The sequence below is a fragment of the Staurois parvus genome, unplaced genomic scaffold, assembly GCF_062004578.1.
Source record: "Staurois parvus isolate SC_StPar_1 unplaced genomic scaffold, SC_StPar_1.0 ptg000154l, whole genome shotgun sequence".
Taxonomy (NCBI): Eukaryota; Metazoa; Chordata; class Amphibia; order Anura; family Ranidae; genus Staurois; species Staurois parvus.
In genome coordinates this window covers 13,407,449-13,423,608 of record NW_028317950.1, presented here as the reverse complement: position 1 = coordinate 13,423,608, position 16,160 = coordinate 13,407,449, and the positions used below count along the sequence as shown (strand labels likewise).

Genomic DNA, 16,160 nt, shown 5'->3' with positions numbered 1-16,160 from the left:
GTTCTTCTGCAAAGGAGGGAATCTGTGTGTCTGTCTTCCTAACAACATTAACTGAGACTGGTTCAGACTGCATCACTGGTACTCCATGTAAAGCTGCTTCCTTGGCTAAGAGATCAGCTGTTCTATTGCCTACACTCATCTCATCATTGTCCTTCCTATGAGATGGAATTTTTACAATTGCATAGGCAATAGGATTTTCCTCTGCTAGCTTAAAAATTGATTCAAGTGTCTCTTTGTGCACTAGGACTTTGTTAGATGCATCTACAAAACCTCTACGTTTCCAAATTGGTAAATAATCTGTCAGGGAACGTACAACATATGAACTGTCACTGTAGATCACTAATGGACTTCTGTTCTCTTCCTTGTCTAATGTCAACACAGTTTTTACTGCTTCAAGTTCTGCCCTTTGAGCTGAAAAATGTCCTGGCAATTTGTGCTGTATGGAATAATTACGCTCTGGATACCAAATTGAATATCCACTGTAATAATTACCTGACATACAGTATCTAGAACCATCAACAAATACAGGTTCATCAATTTTCTCTGCCTCTCTACGGAAAAGAGGAGAGGAAGTTTCTTGGACTTCACATAGACATTCATGTTCTAACCCGTTGTATTCCATCAACTGAGGTAGGACATACTTGGCATTATGTTCAACCTGTATTTGCTTAGGTGATAGAGCCAACAACCATTGAGAAAATCTTTGGTTGGAAACTCCAGGAACATTTTTCTCAAAAAGAAACTTCAAAGTGCTATGTGGAGTTTGTAGAATAATTTTGTTGAATCCTACAATATGCTCTGTTGCTTTTACTGCATAATGTACTCCCACAAGTTGTCTGACACAATCATCAAAACCTTTCTCTACTGGGGTAAGCAGACGTGAGAAGTATCCAAGACTTCTCCAGACTCCTCCCTGTTTCTGAATCAAGACAGCTGAGATTGCAGTTTCTGAAGCATGCACTTGCAAAGCAAATGGTGCTTGCTTATCAACAGTAGCCAAAGCTGGAGCTGTTTGCAAATCATTTTTCAACATCTCAAAAGCTTTTTGCTGTATTTCTGTCCAGGGACCAAATACATTTTCCTCATTGTACTTCAACAAATCATACAATGGTTTGGCTTTTTCTGCAAATGATTCGATAAAATCTCTAGAGAAATTTACCAAACCCAGAAACTGTCTCAGTGCTTTGAATGTTGTTGGTACAGGAAGTGACGCAATAGACTCAATTCTTTCCTGTAAAGGCTGTCTCTTTCCTGGACCAATCAAAACTCCAAGAAATTTTACTTCATTTTTCATGAGCTGAACTTTGCGTGTATTCAGCTTGAGACCTTCATCTTGCAGAAGTGTAAACAATTCTGCTAAGAGAGTCCTGTGTTCAGTTTCAGAATTCGTCATAAGCAAGATATCATCTACATATTGAATTAAACAATCAGGTCTAGAAAATTTAGACAAAACATTTGCTAATGCCTGATGTAAGATATACTTAGCAGAATGATATCCTTTTGGAAGACGTTTGAGACAATATTGGACATTTTTGTGGACAAATGAAAACTTGTATTGGCAACTCTCAGCCAATTTAATACTAAAAAATCCATTTGCAATGTCAAGAACAGAGAACACTTTCGCATTGGCATTTATTTGTGACATGATGTCTGGAGTTTCTGCCACAATGGGTGTACAACTTGGAGTGTATTTGTTTAGCATTCTTAGATCTATCAATAATCTATATGCACTAGGGTCATCACGCTTTGCCACTACCCACAAAGGATTATTAGTAACTGAATTAGCTTTCCTGATGATACCCTGTTCCAAAAGTTCTTGTATGATTACTGATACAGGTTCATCAGATTCTGGCGGCAACTTGTATTGTTTTAATGGGGGATGGTCTTTGCCTTGAATATTAACTTCAATATTTTTGAACAATCCAGCTTCATTTTTACCTTGACTCCACAGTTTTTTGTGTAGTTGTACTAAATGTTTCAATTCTAGATTATCTCCAGTATCTGGCCATTTATAGTCAGCATCAATTGCTTCTGTCAAACAGATGCTACCGACTTCACAATAATCTGTTGGGTCAATTACCATAGGCTTACGATTAGCAGAGCCCTGCCAAACAATGCCATTGGCTAAATCAAGTATCCACCCTCTTTGAGACAAAACATCAGCACCAATAATGTTCTCTGATCCTTGACAATACCAAAAGTCTATCTCCATTTGCGAACATCCTGGTATTTCAAAAGACACATTTTTACATTTTTTAGCTTGAACATCACCTTTTCCATTGAAACCTACAACTGTGCATACTGTTGCATTAAATGGAATTGGTATTTTCATGCCTAAAACACTTATTTGAGCTCCTGAATCCAATAAAATAGAAGATTTCTGTCCATTAATTTTAGCTTTTACATAAGGGCGGCCACACTTGTCCAAGAAAATTGGAGCTACATATTCCAGACAATGGAGTTCAACTTCCTTTTCTTTTGCTAGTCATGGTGAAGGTAATAGTGGCTGTCTTGAAGTATTGGATGAATGTGAGTTGTTCACATTTCCTCCATTACTAATTGACATTTCACTAATCTCTCTGATCAGAGGAGCGTAGGGTGAAGATGACTTAACTTCCTGTGAACGAATTGGAGCTGACGGTTCAGGAGAAATAAGTCCATTTTCTTTACCCAAATTTCTCATCTGAATGTCTTTCAAAAACTTCCTACACTGCCATTTCAAATGCCCTGGTTTTGCACAATAGTAACAAGTGAGTGGTCTTTGATTCCCTTGTCTTACTCTGTCATTCCTGCGGGGGGCAGCATTTCCTGTCTTGAATTTATCCTGACTATCAGTCTTAGGATAATTATTCTCAATTAAAGCAATTTTTGGTCTTACATTATTTAGCTTTAATTGTCTCCTAATTTTGTCAATAATATAGGCAGCGTCATCCAAATTATCCTTTTCATTAGCAATCAATAAAGATGCTGGATCAAGGTACTTAAATTTTTTTACAAAATCCTTGACCATAGCAGGGGTCTCATCTTGTAAATTAAAAATCATCCTGTATGCCTTAGAAAATCTGATCCTAAAATCATATGGATCATCATTAATAGTAGCTCTTAAGGAGTCTAAAATTTCCAAACTAGGTGTCTCCTCTCCTGTTGTGAACAGTAATAACTGTCGTAGTCTATCAGTAGCATTGCTATGAATTTCCATATCATCCTCATTCATGAAAGGAGTCTTGACTAACCTACGAGCCATAAAACTGGGGATCCACAACCCAAAAATGCGATTTCTTTGCCCATCAGTTAATTGAAACCTATCACAAAAATTCTCAAAAACATCGGAATTATGGAATGAATTTTCTCTCATGTTATATGCTGGTATATCCTTCAATATTTTCATTAACTGATCCTGAATCTGTAACTTCAACTTAGATGCTCTAGCAAGTAATTTCTGTCTCTGAACAGTAGTCTCACTGCCTTCCTCATCACCCCTGGGTGAGTCCGGGATAAATGAGGCTTGGGCCGTTTCTGATTGTTTTTTCTTCGACACCACAGCTATTTGCTTATTTTTTAATATTGCAACATTTTGAGATTCAATTTCTTGCTCAAGATGTTCAATATAGGTACAAAAAGTTTCACAGTTTGCACAATTGGATCCAACAGTATCCTGCATGTCTGTACTCTGTAAGACATTTTTGCTATCTGTCTTAACAACACAAACCACATTTTTCTCTGGCAATTCAAATACCATAGAATTGAAAACTCTAACTAGCTTCACAATGTTACGCAATTTTCTTTTCATCTTATTAAACGTAAATCTAGAGCTATCAATATCAACATTAGCCTGCATACATTGATCATACATAGCTTTCCATAAACCAGTATCAGAAGCATGGCTAGCTAAACCTTGAAATTCCAATTTACTTTCATTAGCTAATGAATCAATAAATTCCATTTTTCTACTCACCGAATGTAGTAAATTTCCTCTTTTGTCCTGACTTAGAGACTTTTCTGGTCACCACTTGAATCCTCAGATCTCCACAACCAACGTTTTCCGTTCCAGGTTCTGCAATCTTTCCGAAGCTTAATCAATAGCAATAGTTCATCTCAATCCCCTCTGAAGAAGCGAGGATAAATTGAAAAAACGTGGAAAAATCGAATGGCTGGCACTCGCCAATAATGTTAGATTTCCAGAGTTATGAAAAAACTCTATTAATATTTCTAGGTTCTTGTAGATGGTTGTGGGAAGAAATCCTTATGAAAACCAGGTCAGTATGAGCAGTGTGACTTTATTTGATCACACACCAAAAATACAAAGTCAATAAAAAACAGTAAATTCAGACATATGTAGCTTAAAATGAAATAAAAATAAAGAATAAATTGCCTTGGATATTAGGAAATAATGTAGTTCCTTTGCATAGCTTAGATAGAAGTTTTCTTGGCCTAGTTTAGTTGTTCTTTGTCCAAGCATGTGCTTTGAGTAAGAGTGTGTGAAAAGAATGTCTCTGTGTGTGTGAGTGAATGAAGTGAAGTGTAGTCTATCTGAGAAACTTCTGCCTCGTTGTTTGAAAAGCTGCATACTTAAAATGCATAAGAAATTAGATCCTCCCATTAAGCTTTGTTTCAAATTCGCGGGCTTCTAAACCACTCCCATAATCACTCCTAGTTTGAATAGAAACAGATGTTCCCATTCAAACCACCAAGTCATTATCATGATTGACATACAGACTATGAGAAAGGTTTCTGAAGTTCTTATATTACATACAACTGTCAAAATCCATGATTTATGACTACAATTTAAACTCTCAGACTCATTAAACGAATTCACAGTATGGTATACATTACATGAGTATTTTAAAAGAAAACATGACTTTAAACCTCTACTGATTACCTAGACTCAAACACAAATAATTCACATCTGACCACTTAAATACAAAACCTCACATTCACATCCAATTAATAGGGGATATATTCTGCCAGCATATATTTCAAAAACTACTAAAGACCGAATTAAAGTTTGGATATTAAAAAATTAATATTACACTGATCATCTCTCAGTTTGGATAATAAATCACCTTTGGAGTGGATTTTCAGCTTTGCAGCACATCATCTGTTGGAGTTCATCCCTCATTTCTTCAGTGTTGCTGTCACCATATTATTTATTGCTCCCAGAGTAACAAGTACTATATGCTGGTTTTTCAACAATCAGCATATTACTCTGGTGAGTTCTATTTAACCATTTTTGGTGGTGGATTCACTTGGTGATTAATTATTTTGGACATTATTGATTTTTTTAACTTTTGAACTTTTTCGTTTTTGCTGTATTTTATTTTGATTTAAAATATTGTTTCTTATTGTTTTGTTACATTTTTTGTTACACTTTTGTATGTATTTAAGCGCAACCTATTTTTTTTAACCTATGCTAACTAACCTATGTGAGAAAGATGAATATACTTACCTACGAAGAACGTTCAAGACAAATCGGGACTTTAAATTTTCCAGGTATAAAAAGGGATACTAGCATGGCGGTACTACATGCAGTAGTAAGTGGCAACTGTGTCCTATTACTGATAGGTGGCACATGTGTTGTGGGCCAGGCCAGAGATCAACAAAAAGGCAGACAACAGTGTTAGTGCATGCATGGAACAGTGTGTGGTTATAAAGTTTCTTGTGAACTAAGGAGTAAAACCCATGGATTTCTACAGAAAACATCAAGCACAGTACAGTGATGAGACGTTTAGCTGCAGTAAAACATTTGAAATGGTGTAAATGTTTCAAAGATGGCTGTATGTCCGTCAGTGACGATCCCGGCCGTGGTGGTTCCCAGCCCACAGAAGTCATTCCTGTGAACATTCAGCACATGGAACGCCTGATCCTGGATAATCCACGCATAACCTGTCATGAAATTGCACAAGAGATTAATCTTTCTGTGGAAATGGTGAACACACTGATGGTGAAGTGAAGCAGGCTGTCCTAGGATGGTTCAAATGTTGTAGTAAGTGTATAAATGTAGCAGGGAAGTATGTTGAAAAATAAATGCAGTTTCCACTCTTTCAAATTTGTTCTTTTATTATATAAACTCAAAAGTCCCAGTTTGACTTGAATGCCCCTCATATTTTTGAGCCACTCTAGTCTGGTTACATGATCCCCTCTATGTCAGCCAGCAGCAGGGGAGAGGAGAGAGGATTCCGACAACTGGTAAAGCCTGGATTGGTGATGTCACCCATAGGCTTCAATGGCCCATATATTGACGGCACTCCCTTCTCTCCCCAGAAGCCACACTGCCTTACACAGGGGAGCCAGATCATGTGACTGTACCGGGGTGGCCTGAAAATAGGTATGTATACAATATACATCTTTCTTACACATGTTAGGTATCATATGTGTTAACAAGGGGAGGGGACAATTTTAAGCTGTTAGGTGTAAGCTGAAGTTCCACTTTAAGGTTCTACCCTTGCTCCCACAAAGCAAAGGTGTTATTGCACAGCAAGAGCTTCTTCCTCCAAGCATAGACTACTGTCAGTGGTAGATTGTGGTAACAGCAGGTTTGGGTGTATGTAGTGTATGTATTAACAAACATCTTACCCTAAACACTTTAAATGCGTTTAAAAGTTATTTGACTGCAGACACTTTGAAATTAAGGTATCCAATTTTTTTAAAGTTACTAATGCTGGAAAATATATGGACTTCCAAAATGAAATTTTAGGTTTTCTACCTTTTTGTATCCAGGATTCTGCTGCAGTGCCCTTTTGTTCCTAATTGCATTGTGATTTTTGGGCACAGCAACAAACCGTCTTCTCTTGAGGAATTCTGGAACACCAAAACCATTGTCCCACAGATATTCTGGGGACAAGATCTTGGTTGGCTTGTGGTAAAGAAAATATTTATTCAGATAGCTTTCATCATGCCAGACAGCTTCGATGCTATTGTTCTTATCAGTCATCATGGCGTTATGGCAGAAATTGGTTAATTTATACACTTCTGCCACTGTACCACCAAAATACCCTCCTGCATAATAGAAGTCTCCTTCATCTGTAGGAATGTAAGCTTCTGACTTCTGTCTTCGCTCGTAAGTGAAATGATCGCGTTGTGCATTGTAAAAACCAGGATGTAATGTGCCAAACACATCGCTTAATATTTCCACCCCAACAGAGTCGCTGAACTTCATGTCTACATCCACACAAACCAAGAAATCCACTTCTTTGTAGAAACGTTGATGTGCATGATCACGTATCATCTCCATGCGCCTCATGGACACATCCTGCCATCGTTTATAACTGGGAACTTCCAAGATGACCAACTGCCTTCCTTCAGGGAGAGTGAAATTGGGAATATTTTCAGTACGGTCTGTAAACACATAATAGTTGACTTTATGTCCCACCATGAAGAACTGTTCAGCGGTGTCAATAAAGGTCTTGACAAAGACTGTATACCTGAAAAACAAGTCAACGCATCTTAGTATTCAGATATTTATAAATTAGATGTAACAGGTTACACTTTGTAACAGACATTTCGATGACCTGATTTTTAATAAATTGATGTATGTTATTAGCCCTCATTCTGCACAGTCCCACCCCCTTTAATACTTCTTAGCATTTTTTTTTATAGTTTTGTAGGTGTCTTCTTGTAGGTCATAAGAGTTCCTCTTCCTCCTCTCTAGTGGTTTGAAATGGAGAGGATCTCTGATATTAGGAAGGCAGCAATGCTCCCTTTATGATTACACTTTGAGTGCGAGGCGCTCAGGTGACATCCCGTAGAGATGCATTTATGGCATGTGCTCATTGCCATTTAGCCATATATAATGCATATTTTGTTGGAAATCAAAGATGGATCAAAGATGATTTTTTTTAATGGACTACCTGCAATGTCTGTGTGTTACTAGAACCCTACTACAGTAACAGTTCCCTTAGATATTAAGAAATATAATTGTCTAATGACGTTCACTGATAATTGCCAGGGTAAAAAGTGGAAACTATTTGTTATATTACTTTCAATAACTTCATTGGATAATGGAAAAAAGAGACAAATGAATATGCAAAAAATGCCAGGAGATTAAAAGACAGAATGATAAAATGACTCTAATATTTAAAAGGATAATGCATGAATACTATAAAAAGTTCAAGCCTAAGGATGACCACAAGGGATGATCATGGGGTAAAATAGCAAGACTCAGACTGGAACATTCCTAAATAACCGAAGTATTTTTACTTTTATGTGAGAGCAATACTTACAGTTGTGGCCAAAATTATTCAACCCCCACTGAAATTGAGTGTTTTGGCCAGTTTGACATTGCTTTTGATCATTCAGTCATCTTGCTTACATTTACATTAAAGAGGCACTTGTAGGTCAGACAAATATAACATAACAGTTATAATGAAATAACCACAAATGTCTTTTCTGTGCTCACAGCATTATCAGTTTTATTCAACCCCCAAGTGACATTCAATCTTAGTACTTAGTACAGCATCCTTTTACAGTTATAACAGCTTTTAAACGTGAAGCATAGCTTGACACAAGTGTCTTGCAGCGATCTACGGGTATCTTCGCCCATTCTTCATGGGCAAAGGCCTCCAGTTCAGTCACATTCTTAGGCTTGCGCACTGCAACTGCTTTCTTTAAGTCCCACCAGAGGTTCTCAATCGGATTTAAGTCTGGTGACTGCGATGGCCACTCCAAAATGTTCCAGCCTTTCCTCTGCAACCATGCTCTAGTGGACTTGGAGGTATGCTTGGGATCATTGTCCTGTTGAAAGGTCCAACGTCTCCCAAGCCTCAGGTGTGTGACGGACTGCATCACGTTTCCATCCAATATCTCCTGGTACTGAAGAGAATTCATGGTACCTTGCACACGCTGAAGCTTCCCTGTACCTGCAGAAGCAAAACAGCCCCAAAGCATGATTGACCCTCCACCATGCTTCACAGTAGGCAAGGTGTTCTTTTCATCATAGGCCTTGTTCTTCCTCCTCCAAACATAGCGTTGATCCATGGGCCCAAACAGTTCTAATTTTGTTTCATCAGTCCACAGAACACTATCCCACAACTTTTGTGGTTTGTCCACATGGCTTTTGGCATACTGCAGTCGACTCTTCTTATTCTTTGGAGACAGCAAGGGGGTACGCCTGGGAGTTCTGGCACGGAGGCCTTCATTACGCAGTGTGCGTCTTATTGTCTGGGCTGAAACTTCTGTACCCACATCTGACAAATCTTTTCTCAGTTCCTCAGCAGTCACACGGGGACTTCTCTCCACTCTACGCTTCAGGTAGCGCACAGCAGTCGAAGTCAGCATCTTCTTTCTGCCACGACCAGGTAGCGTTTCAACAGTGCCCTTTGCCTTGAATTTGCGAATGATGCTTCCTAAGGTGTCTCTTGGTATGTTTAACATCTTTGCAATCTTCTTATAGCCATTGCCCTTCCTGTGAAGAGAAATCACCTCTTCTCTTGTCTTCCTGGACCATTCTCTTGCCTTCACCATGTTTGTAACCACACCAGTAAATGTCTAGAAGGAGCTGAGTATCACAGTCATTTTAAAGCTGCCTAATTGGTGCTTATTATGCTTGATTGCTGCTCGGTGACATCCACAGGTGTTTTCAATACCTGATGGAAAGCACCTGTATGAACCTCTGTTCTTCAGAGTGGTAGTCTTTAAGGGGTTGAATAATTGTGGCAATGAAGAAACCACATAAGAACCATTTACTACTGTATTACATAAACAATTGATGTCATTTTAGTTGCATTTGGGTAGTTACAACGTCCTTGTAGGATTTGATTCTGAATACAATTCCAAATGTACACTATAGTCCCTAAACCCCTTTACAGCATTGGGGGTTGAATAATTTTGGACACAACTGTAACTTTTATAAATCTTTCTAAAACATACTACACTAGTCTTGTGACCTTTCCTTCTATTTATAGCCCTTAGACATTAGACAGCAATCTTCCAATGCAATCTCTTTTGTTGGATTAGATGTTGATTCAATAACAACAGGACAGCATGCTATAATCCAGAATGAGCATTCTTGGTGAAGAAAAGAAATGGTTAGAAAATCTTGCACAACTTCTGCTGTGTCCTCCAGTACAGGGACTTTCTGCACACAACTCTCCCTTCCTCCTGCATTGCCCTAAGTAGAGTTTATGTGTGCTTGGAGGCCCATCTATGGCCCAGAAAACATCTACAGCTACTACGGTCATCTTAGGGCCTCACTCTGCTAGGTGGCTGAACGCATTACAATCTGACTGTACAACTGTTTTAGACTTACTACGATCTACATAGTAGGGATGCACTGACACCAGTTTTTTAAGACCAAGTATGAGTACTTCTTCTCAAGTACTCGCCAATACCAATTACCGATACCTATTTTTAGTGTCATATCATTTCATGTGACAGATTTAGAGGTAGCCGAGCAGTGTATGAATTTATATATTCATATAATGGGAGGAAGAGTGAGATGAGTGGCAGTACTGGGGGGGGGGGGGGGGATGAGTGGCAGTGCTGGGGGGAATGGGATGAGTAGCAGTGCTGGTGGGGGGGATTGGATGGGTTGCAGTGCTAATGGGGGGATGGGATCAGTAAGTGGCAGTGCTGGGGGGGCGTGGGTGGGATCAATTGCAGCGGTGGAGAGGGGGATTGGGTCCAGTCAGTGGCAGTGCTGAGTGGAGAAGGGATCAGTCATCACTGGCAGTGGCACTCACTTTCTCTCCGGAGTCCAGCTCCCTCCACGTTTCTGTGGTAGGCAGCAGCACAGAAGTGACACCTATCCCAAGACCAAGAGATGGGGTCCCCTCACAGCTCACAGCAGAGAGCACTATTTTCAGCCCTCCAACCCAGACAGCCATGTCGTGAACTCAATGGGCAACCATGGAGAGGCTGGGTGAGGGGCACTGGCTGAAGGGGGATCTGCTTTGGGCCCCACCTACTCTTGTTAGGACATGTGGTCCTGGCCCACTGGGAAAATGCTCGGAGTGCCTTATGTCCAATCCAGGCCTGCTTGAATGTATCGGTTTTAGTATGAGAGCATTTGCATGAGTATTTGTACTCGTGCAAATGCCTATTATTGTGAAAAAGTTTTAGTAAATGAGCAGAAGAGAAATCCAGGCCAAATCAATGACAAATCACTTCCTGAAAATCAATGACAAATCACTTCCTGAAAATCAATGACAAATCACTTCCTGAAAAGACATAGATACATTTTAATTCTCTTTCCCACTACATATCTAGAATTTTTTTTAGAAGACATACAGTCTTCTAAAATCCAAATTAAGCCAATATTTGGTGTGATCACCCTTTGCATTGAAACCAGCATCAATTCTTGCACAGTTTTTGAAGGAACACGGCAGATAGGTCGTCCCAAACATCTTGGAGAGCTAACAACAGAGCTTCTGTGGATGTAGGCTGTCCTATATCTGTTTCTTCATGTAACCCCAGGTATGGTATGATGGATAAGTATCTGCCCATATTTCTCAGGATTGAGGACATTATTGATAGGGTAATATTGAGGACCATAGATGCAGCCTTAGCCAAGGAAACTTTATGGAGTAGAAGAAAGACACATCATGTTTACTTCTCTTCGATACTGGAAGATGTCCAGCAGTGCAATCAGCACATATCTGGCAGAACCTAGTGGGACCCAGCTACACCAATCAAATGTCCGAAGCATGTTCAGAAGTGGTTTTCATGGAAGAATTGGAGCCAAAAAGCCATACCTTCAATGTGGAAACAAGGCTATTTGCACAAACACATAGCAACTGGTGTGCGGAATAATGGCAACAGGTGCTCTGGACCGATAAGTCAAAATTTTAAAAACTTGGCTGTAGCAGGTGGCAGTTTGTTTGCAGAAGGGCTGGAAAGCGGTACAATAATGAGTGCCTGCAGGCAACAGTAAAGCATGATGGAGGTTCCTTGCAAGTTTGGGGCTGCATTTCTGCAAATGGAGTTGGAGATTTGTCAGGATCAATGTTATCCTCAATGCTGAGAAATACAGGCACATACTTATCCATCAAGCCATACCATTAGGGAGGCGTGTGATTGGCTCCAAATTTATTCTGCAGCAGGGCAATGATCCCAAATATTCAGCCAATGCCATTAACCTCCTTGGCGGTATTCCCGAGTGTAGCTCGGGGTAACATTTCAGTACCAAAAGCGGTAACCCCGAGCTACACTCGGGCTTACCCTGCGGCACTGCTCCGGCAAGTGTTCTTCACTTACCTTACCCTGCGCTCCCACAATGTGTCCCCTGCAGCGTCCCCGGCCATCTCCTCCGGCCGATGCCGACATCCGGCTTCTGTGTCCTGTCCCTGTGACGTCGGGACGTACAGGCGCCGCCGGCGGCGGGAAATTTAAAAATATTAAAAAATGTCATTTTTTTTTTTTTACATTTTACATAGTAAAACATTGCTGTCTCAACCAATTTCACATACATGTTGTCCCTAGTGCTTTGTCCTGTGCCCTGCCTGCATTTTGTCTGTTCTTTCTGCCTGGAAACTGAGAAACGTCCATGGCGTCCAAAAAGTGTCCCTTTAGGTCAAAAGCGGTTTAGATCAGCTAGAGAACAGCGATAGTAAATCAGAACCACTTGCAGAATTGAGTGATAATGATTCGTGGGGGAAATTCGTCATCAGACACTGAAAACGATTTTGCGACTGAGCTCAGCAATGTGCGAACTTGGCGCTCTATTTCACATTTCAGTGTTTTTGGTTTGATTATATTATTGAATTAAATTTTTTATTATTTTTATATTATTTTTATGATTATTTATTAAATTATAATTTATGATTTTGTGTTTCAAATTTTATCATACCCGGGATGTTTACTAGACTCTTGTTCGGACAGATTTCAGTGAGTTTTTCCTAAAAATGACAGCCTACAATAAAAAAAATACATATTTCCATGCAAAAAAATGGTACCGCTTTCAGCACCAAAAATCTGAAATAATCATATCGCCAGGGAGGTTAAGAAGTGTAAAGTGTTAAGTGTAAAGAAGAACAAGGAATCCTGGAAGTGGTAGTTTGGCACCCACATCTCAACATCTCAACCTCAACATCTCAACCCTGATCTCAACATCATCGAGTCTGTAGAGAAGGATTTGAGACAGCCTATATCCACTGAAGATCTGTAATTAGTTCTCCAAGACTTTTGAACAACTTACCTGCCGAGTTCCTATGTAGTGCTACCCCCACAGGAGCTGCTGAGTTTTATTGGGTCCCCCTAAGCTCTGCACTGCCAGGCAACACGAACTTTCCAAATCTTCGCACATGGAGTCAGTAAAACAGTCGTTGAGCTTTTTTTGTTGTTTTTATTGAGGGGTTAACAACTTGGATGGGGTCTAGGGATATATGGGATGCCCAAGGATCCCATACTTGAGGACAAACTTTTTAGCAACCTGTACACTGTACAAAATGTGGACCAGAAAAAATAGCACTGAAGTCCCCTTGATGTGCCTCCTCAGACCTCAGATTAATATTTGCTCTGTCCCTTAGCTGCACTGAGGGTATCCCTGGGCAAGGAATTGCAAGATCTGACAATTAAGTAGTCCCGGATGAGAAGCATGAGAATGAGGGTCTTGCCCTCTCCATTTATCTGGCCCAGGGGGTGTAGAAGTACTCACACTGTCCTGTCACACTTGGTGGGTTGTAGCTGCTTTCAGGCCTTACACTGGGCTGGCTCCTTCCCTGTTGACGGGATTGTCCTCCCTAGGAAACTTGGCATAGTGGAGATCCTTCTTTCCAGCAAGAAGCCTGTAGGCGGACTCCTACCCTGGGGCCCCCTCCCAGGCTCTACTCTCCAGCACCTTTCTTCAAGTTTCTGGAGGGGTGGGAGGGCTCCTGTAGAGCCTCCCAGCCTGTGCTGAGGAGAACTAACTAACTCACTCCCAGTCTGACTCATCTCAGGTTTCTAACAAGCCTCTGACTAAAATACAACAAATCCTATCTTCCTAGAGGGCACTACATCTAGAATTTAAGCTGTTTTGAAGGCAATGGGTGGTCACACCAAATATTGGTTTGATTTGGATTTCTCATATGTTCATTTACTTTTTTTTACTCATTTTGTTAATTGAGAAAAATAAAGTATTAACACTTCTATTTCTGAAAGCTTAATTTACAGCATTTGTTCACACCTGTCTAAAATATTTGCTCAGTACTGTATGTCTTCCAAAAAATCCTAGATGTGTAGTGGGAAAGATAATTAAAATGTAGCTATTTTTTTAATAGAGTAAGGAAAGTTTTTTTTTTGTTTTTTTTTTTGCTGAGGAGAGTTTACTTCACTTTCTGTCCCAAAGATGTAACAGGAAGTGAGGAGATATCTATCCAGAGAGAGCAGGAATTCCCTAAAAGTTATCACCAGAAAAAGTGTTCCCATTGAAAGATTTCCTTTCTACTCCTGTTCCAGTGACAAAACTGCAAAAATTCACATCACTTTCTGTTCTGCTAGCAGTAGTCACCAGTACAAACGGTGGGACACAGACTACAATAAAACCCTGTCATGGGGTTCTAACCCTTCCATACTCTATTCAACACTAAGGGGTTGATTCTTCTGCAGAGAAACAATCAGCTTCTATCCTCAGCTTGTTCAATTAAGCTTTGACAATAAAACCTTAAGGCTCGGTTCACACTACTGCAACCTTAATGTCACGCGACGTACAGTGCAACTTTGCCAGGCAACTTCCTGGCGATTTGTTGGTGACTTTAGTATGACTTTGATGTGATTTCATGTTGTGACCTTCATGCCATGTGCTTTTCCCTGGGTATTCTTCCAGTAGTGTCGGATCCAAATCACATCAATATAGATGAGCATCTGACTTGCAGGTGACTTCCATTAAAGTCTATGGGCACAAGTCGGATAGAAATTACCTTGAAGTAGTACAGGAACCTTTTCTAAAGTTGGGGCAACTTAAGTAGTGCTAATTAGGACAGCTGTCATTGACTGACATGGGATTTCACAACTTGGGGTCTCACAAGTCAGATCCCAAGTCAGTGTGAACCGAGTCTTAAAGCTAATTGGTTTCTATGCAGAAGTGATTTTGCACTCACCAGCTTTAGTAAATAAACCCCTAAGAGTTTTGTTTTTATGTACACTATAATGTTCCAGCTGTCATTCGAACCTGCATCTAACATACAAATGTAAAGCCATATACAGTAGTGTCCAGTTTAATCCAGTGAAGTAACTTGAGAAAATCTTGTTCTTGTTATTTTATAGTAACTTCTAAATTAAAAAACAATATGGAGGAAGAAAAGAGTGAAACTCTGTTAAGAGTAAAACTAATCACATACTGTATGCCATTATACTGTTCAAAGTTAAATAAAATAGCAGGAAATATATGTTAGAAAAGTCTGTAATTCATATACACTATAATGCCACAAGTATTGCGACACCCCTTCAAATCATTGGATTCAGGTGTTCCAATCACCTCCATGGCCACAGTTGTATAAAATCAAGCACCTAGGCATGCAGACTGCTTCTACAAACATTTGTGAAAGAATGGGTCGCTCTCAGGAGCTCAGTGAATTCAAGCGTGGTACTGTGATAGGTTGCCATCTGTGCAATAAGTCCATCCGTGACATTTCCTTGCTACTAAATATTCTACGGTCAACTGTTAGTGGTATTACAACAAAGGAGAAGCAACTGGGAACAACAGCAACTCAGCCAAGAAGTGGTAGGCCACGTAAAATGACAGAGTGGGGTCAGCACATGCTGAAGTGCACAGTGCGCAGTAGTCACCAACTATCTGCAGAGTCAATAGCTAAAGACCACCAAACTTCATGTGGCCTTCAGATTAGGACAACAGCAGTGCGTAGAGAGCTTCATGGAATGGGTTTCCTTGGCTGAGTAGCTGCATCCAAGCCTTACATCACCAAGTGCAATGCAAAATGTCGGAAAGCACGCTGCCACTGGACCCTAGAGCAGTGGAGATGTGTTCTCTGAAGTGAAGAATCATGCTTCTCTGTCTGGCAATCCGATGGTCATGTCTGGGTTTGGCTGTTTCCAGGAGAAAGGTACTTACATGACTGCATTGTGCCAAGTGTAAAGTTTGGTGGAGGGGGGATTATGGTTAGGGGTTGTTTTTCAGGGTTGGGCTTGGCCCCTTAGTTCCAGTGAAGGGAACTCTTAAGGCGTCAGCATACCAAGACATTTTGGACAATTTCATGCTCCCAACTTTCTAGGAACAGTTTGGGGATGTC

At 40.1% G+C, this 16,160-nt stretch overlaps 2 protein-coding genes across 2 annotated transcripts in view; one reads left to right on the top strand and one right to left on the bottom strand.

Annotated features, from left to right (window-relative positions):
* Positions 1 to 16,160, top strand: part of LOC149463526 (ficolin-1-B-like) — a 638,327-nt gene that overhangs the window by 142,284 nt on the left and 479,883 nt on the right. The window lies entirely within an intron of this gene.
* The window catches only part of LOC149463531 (histo-blood group ABO system transferase-like), a 149,702-nt gene continuing 139,578 nt past the window's right edge, over positions 6,037 to 16,160 (bottom strand). The window contains exon 7 of the mRNA XM_089675065.1: positions 6,037 to 7,421. Within this exon, the coding sequence (XP_089531191.1) occupies positions 6,653 to 7,421 (769 nt within the window). The 3' untranslated portion in view covers positions 6,037 to 6,652. The remainder of the gene's footprint in view (positions 7,422 to 16,160) is intronic.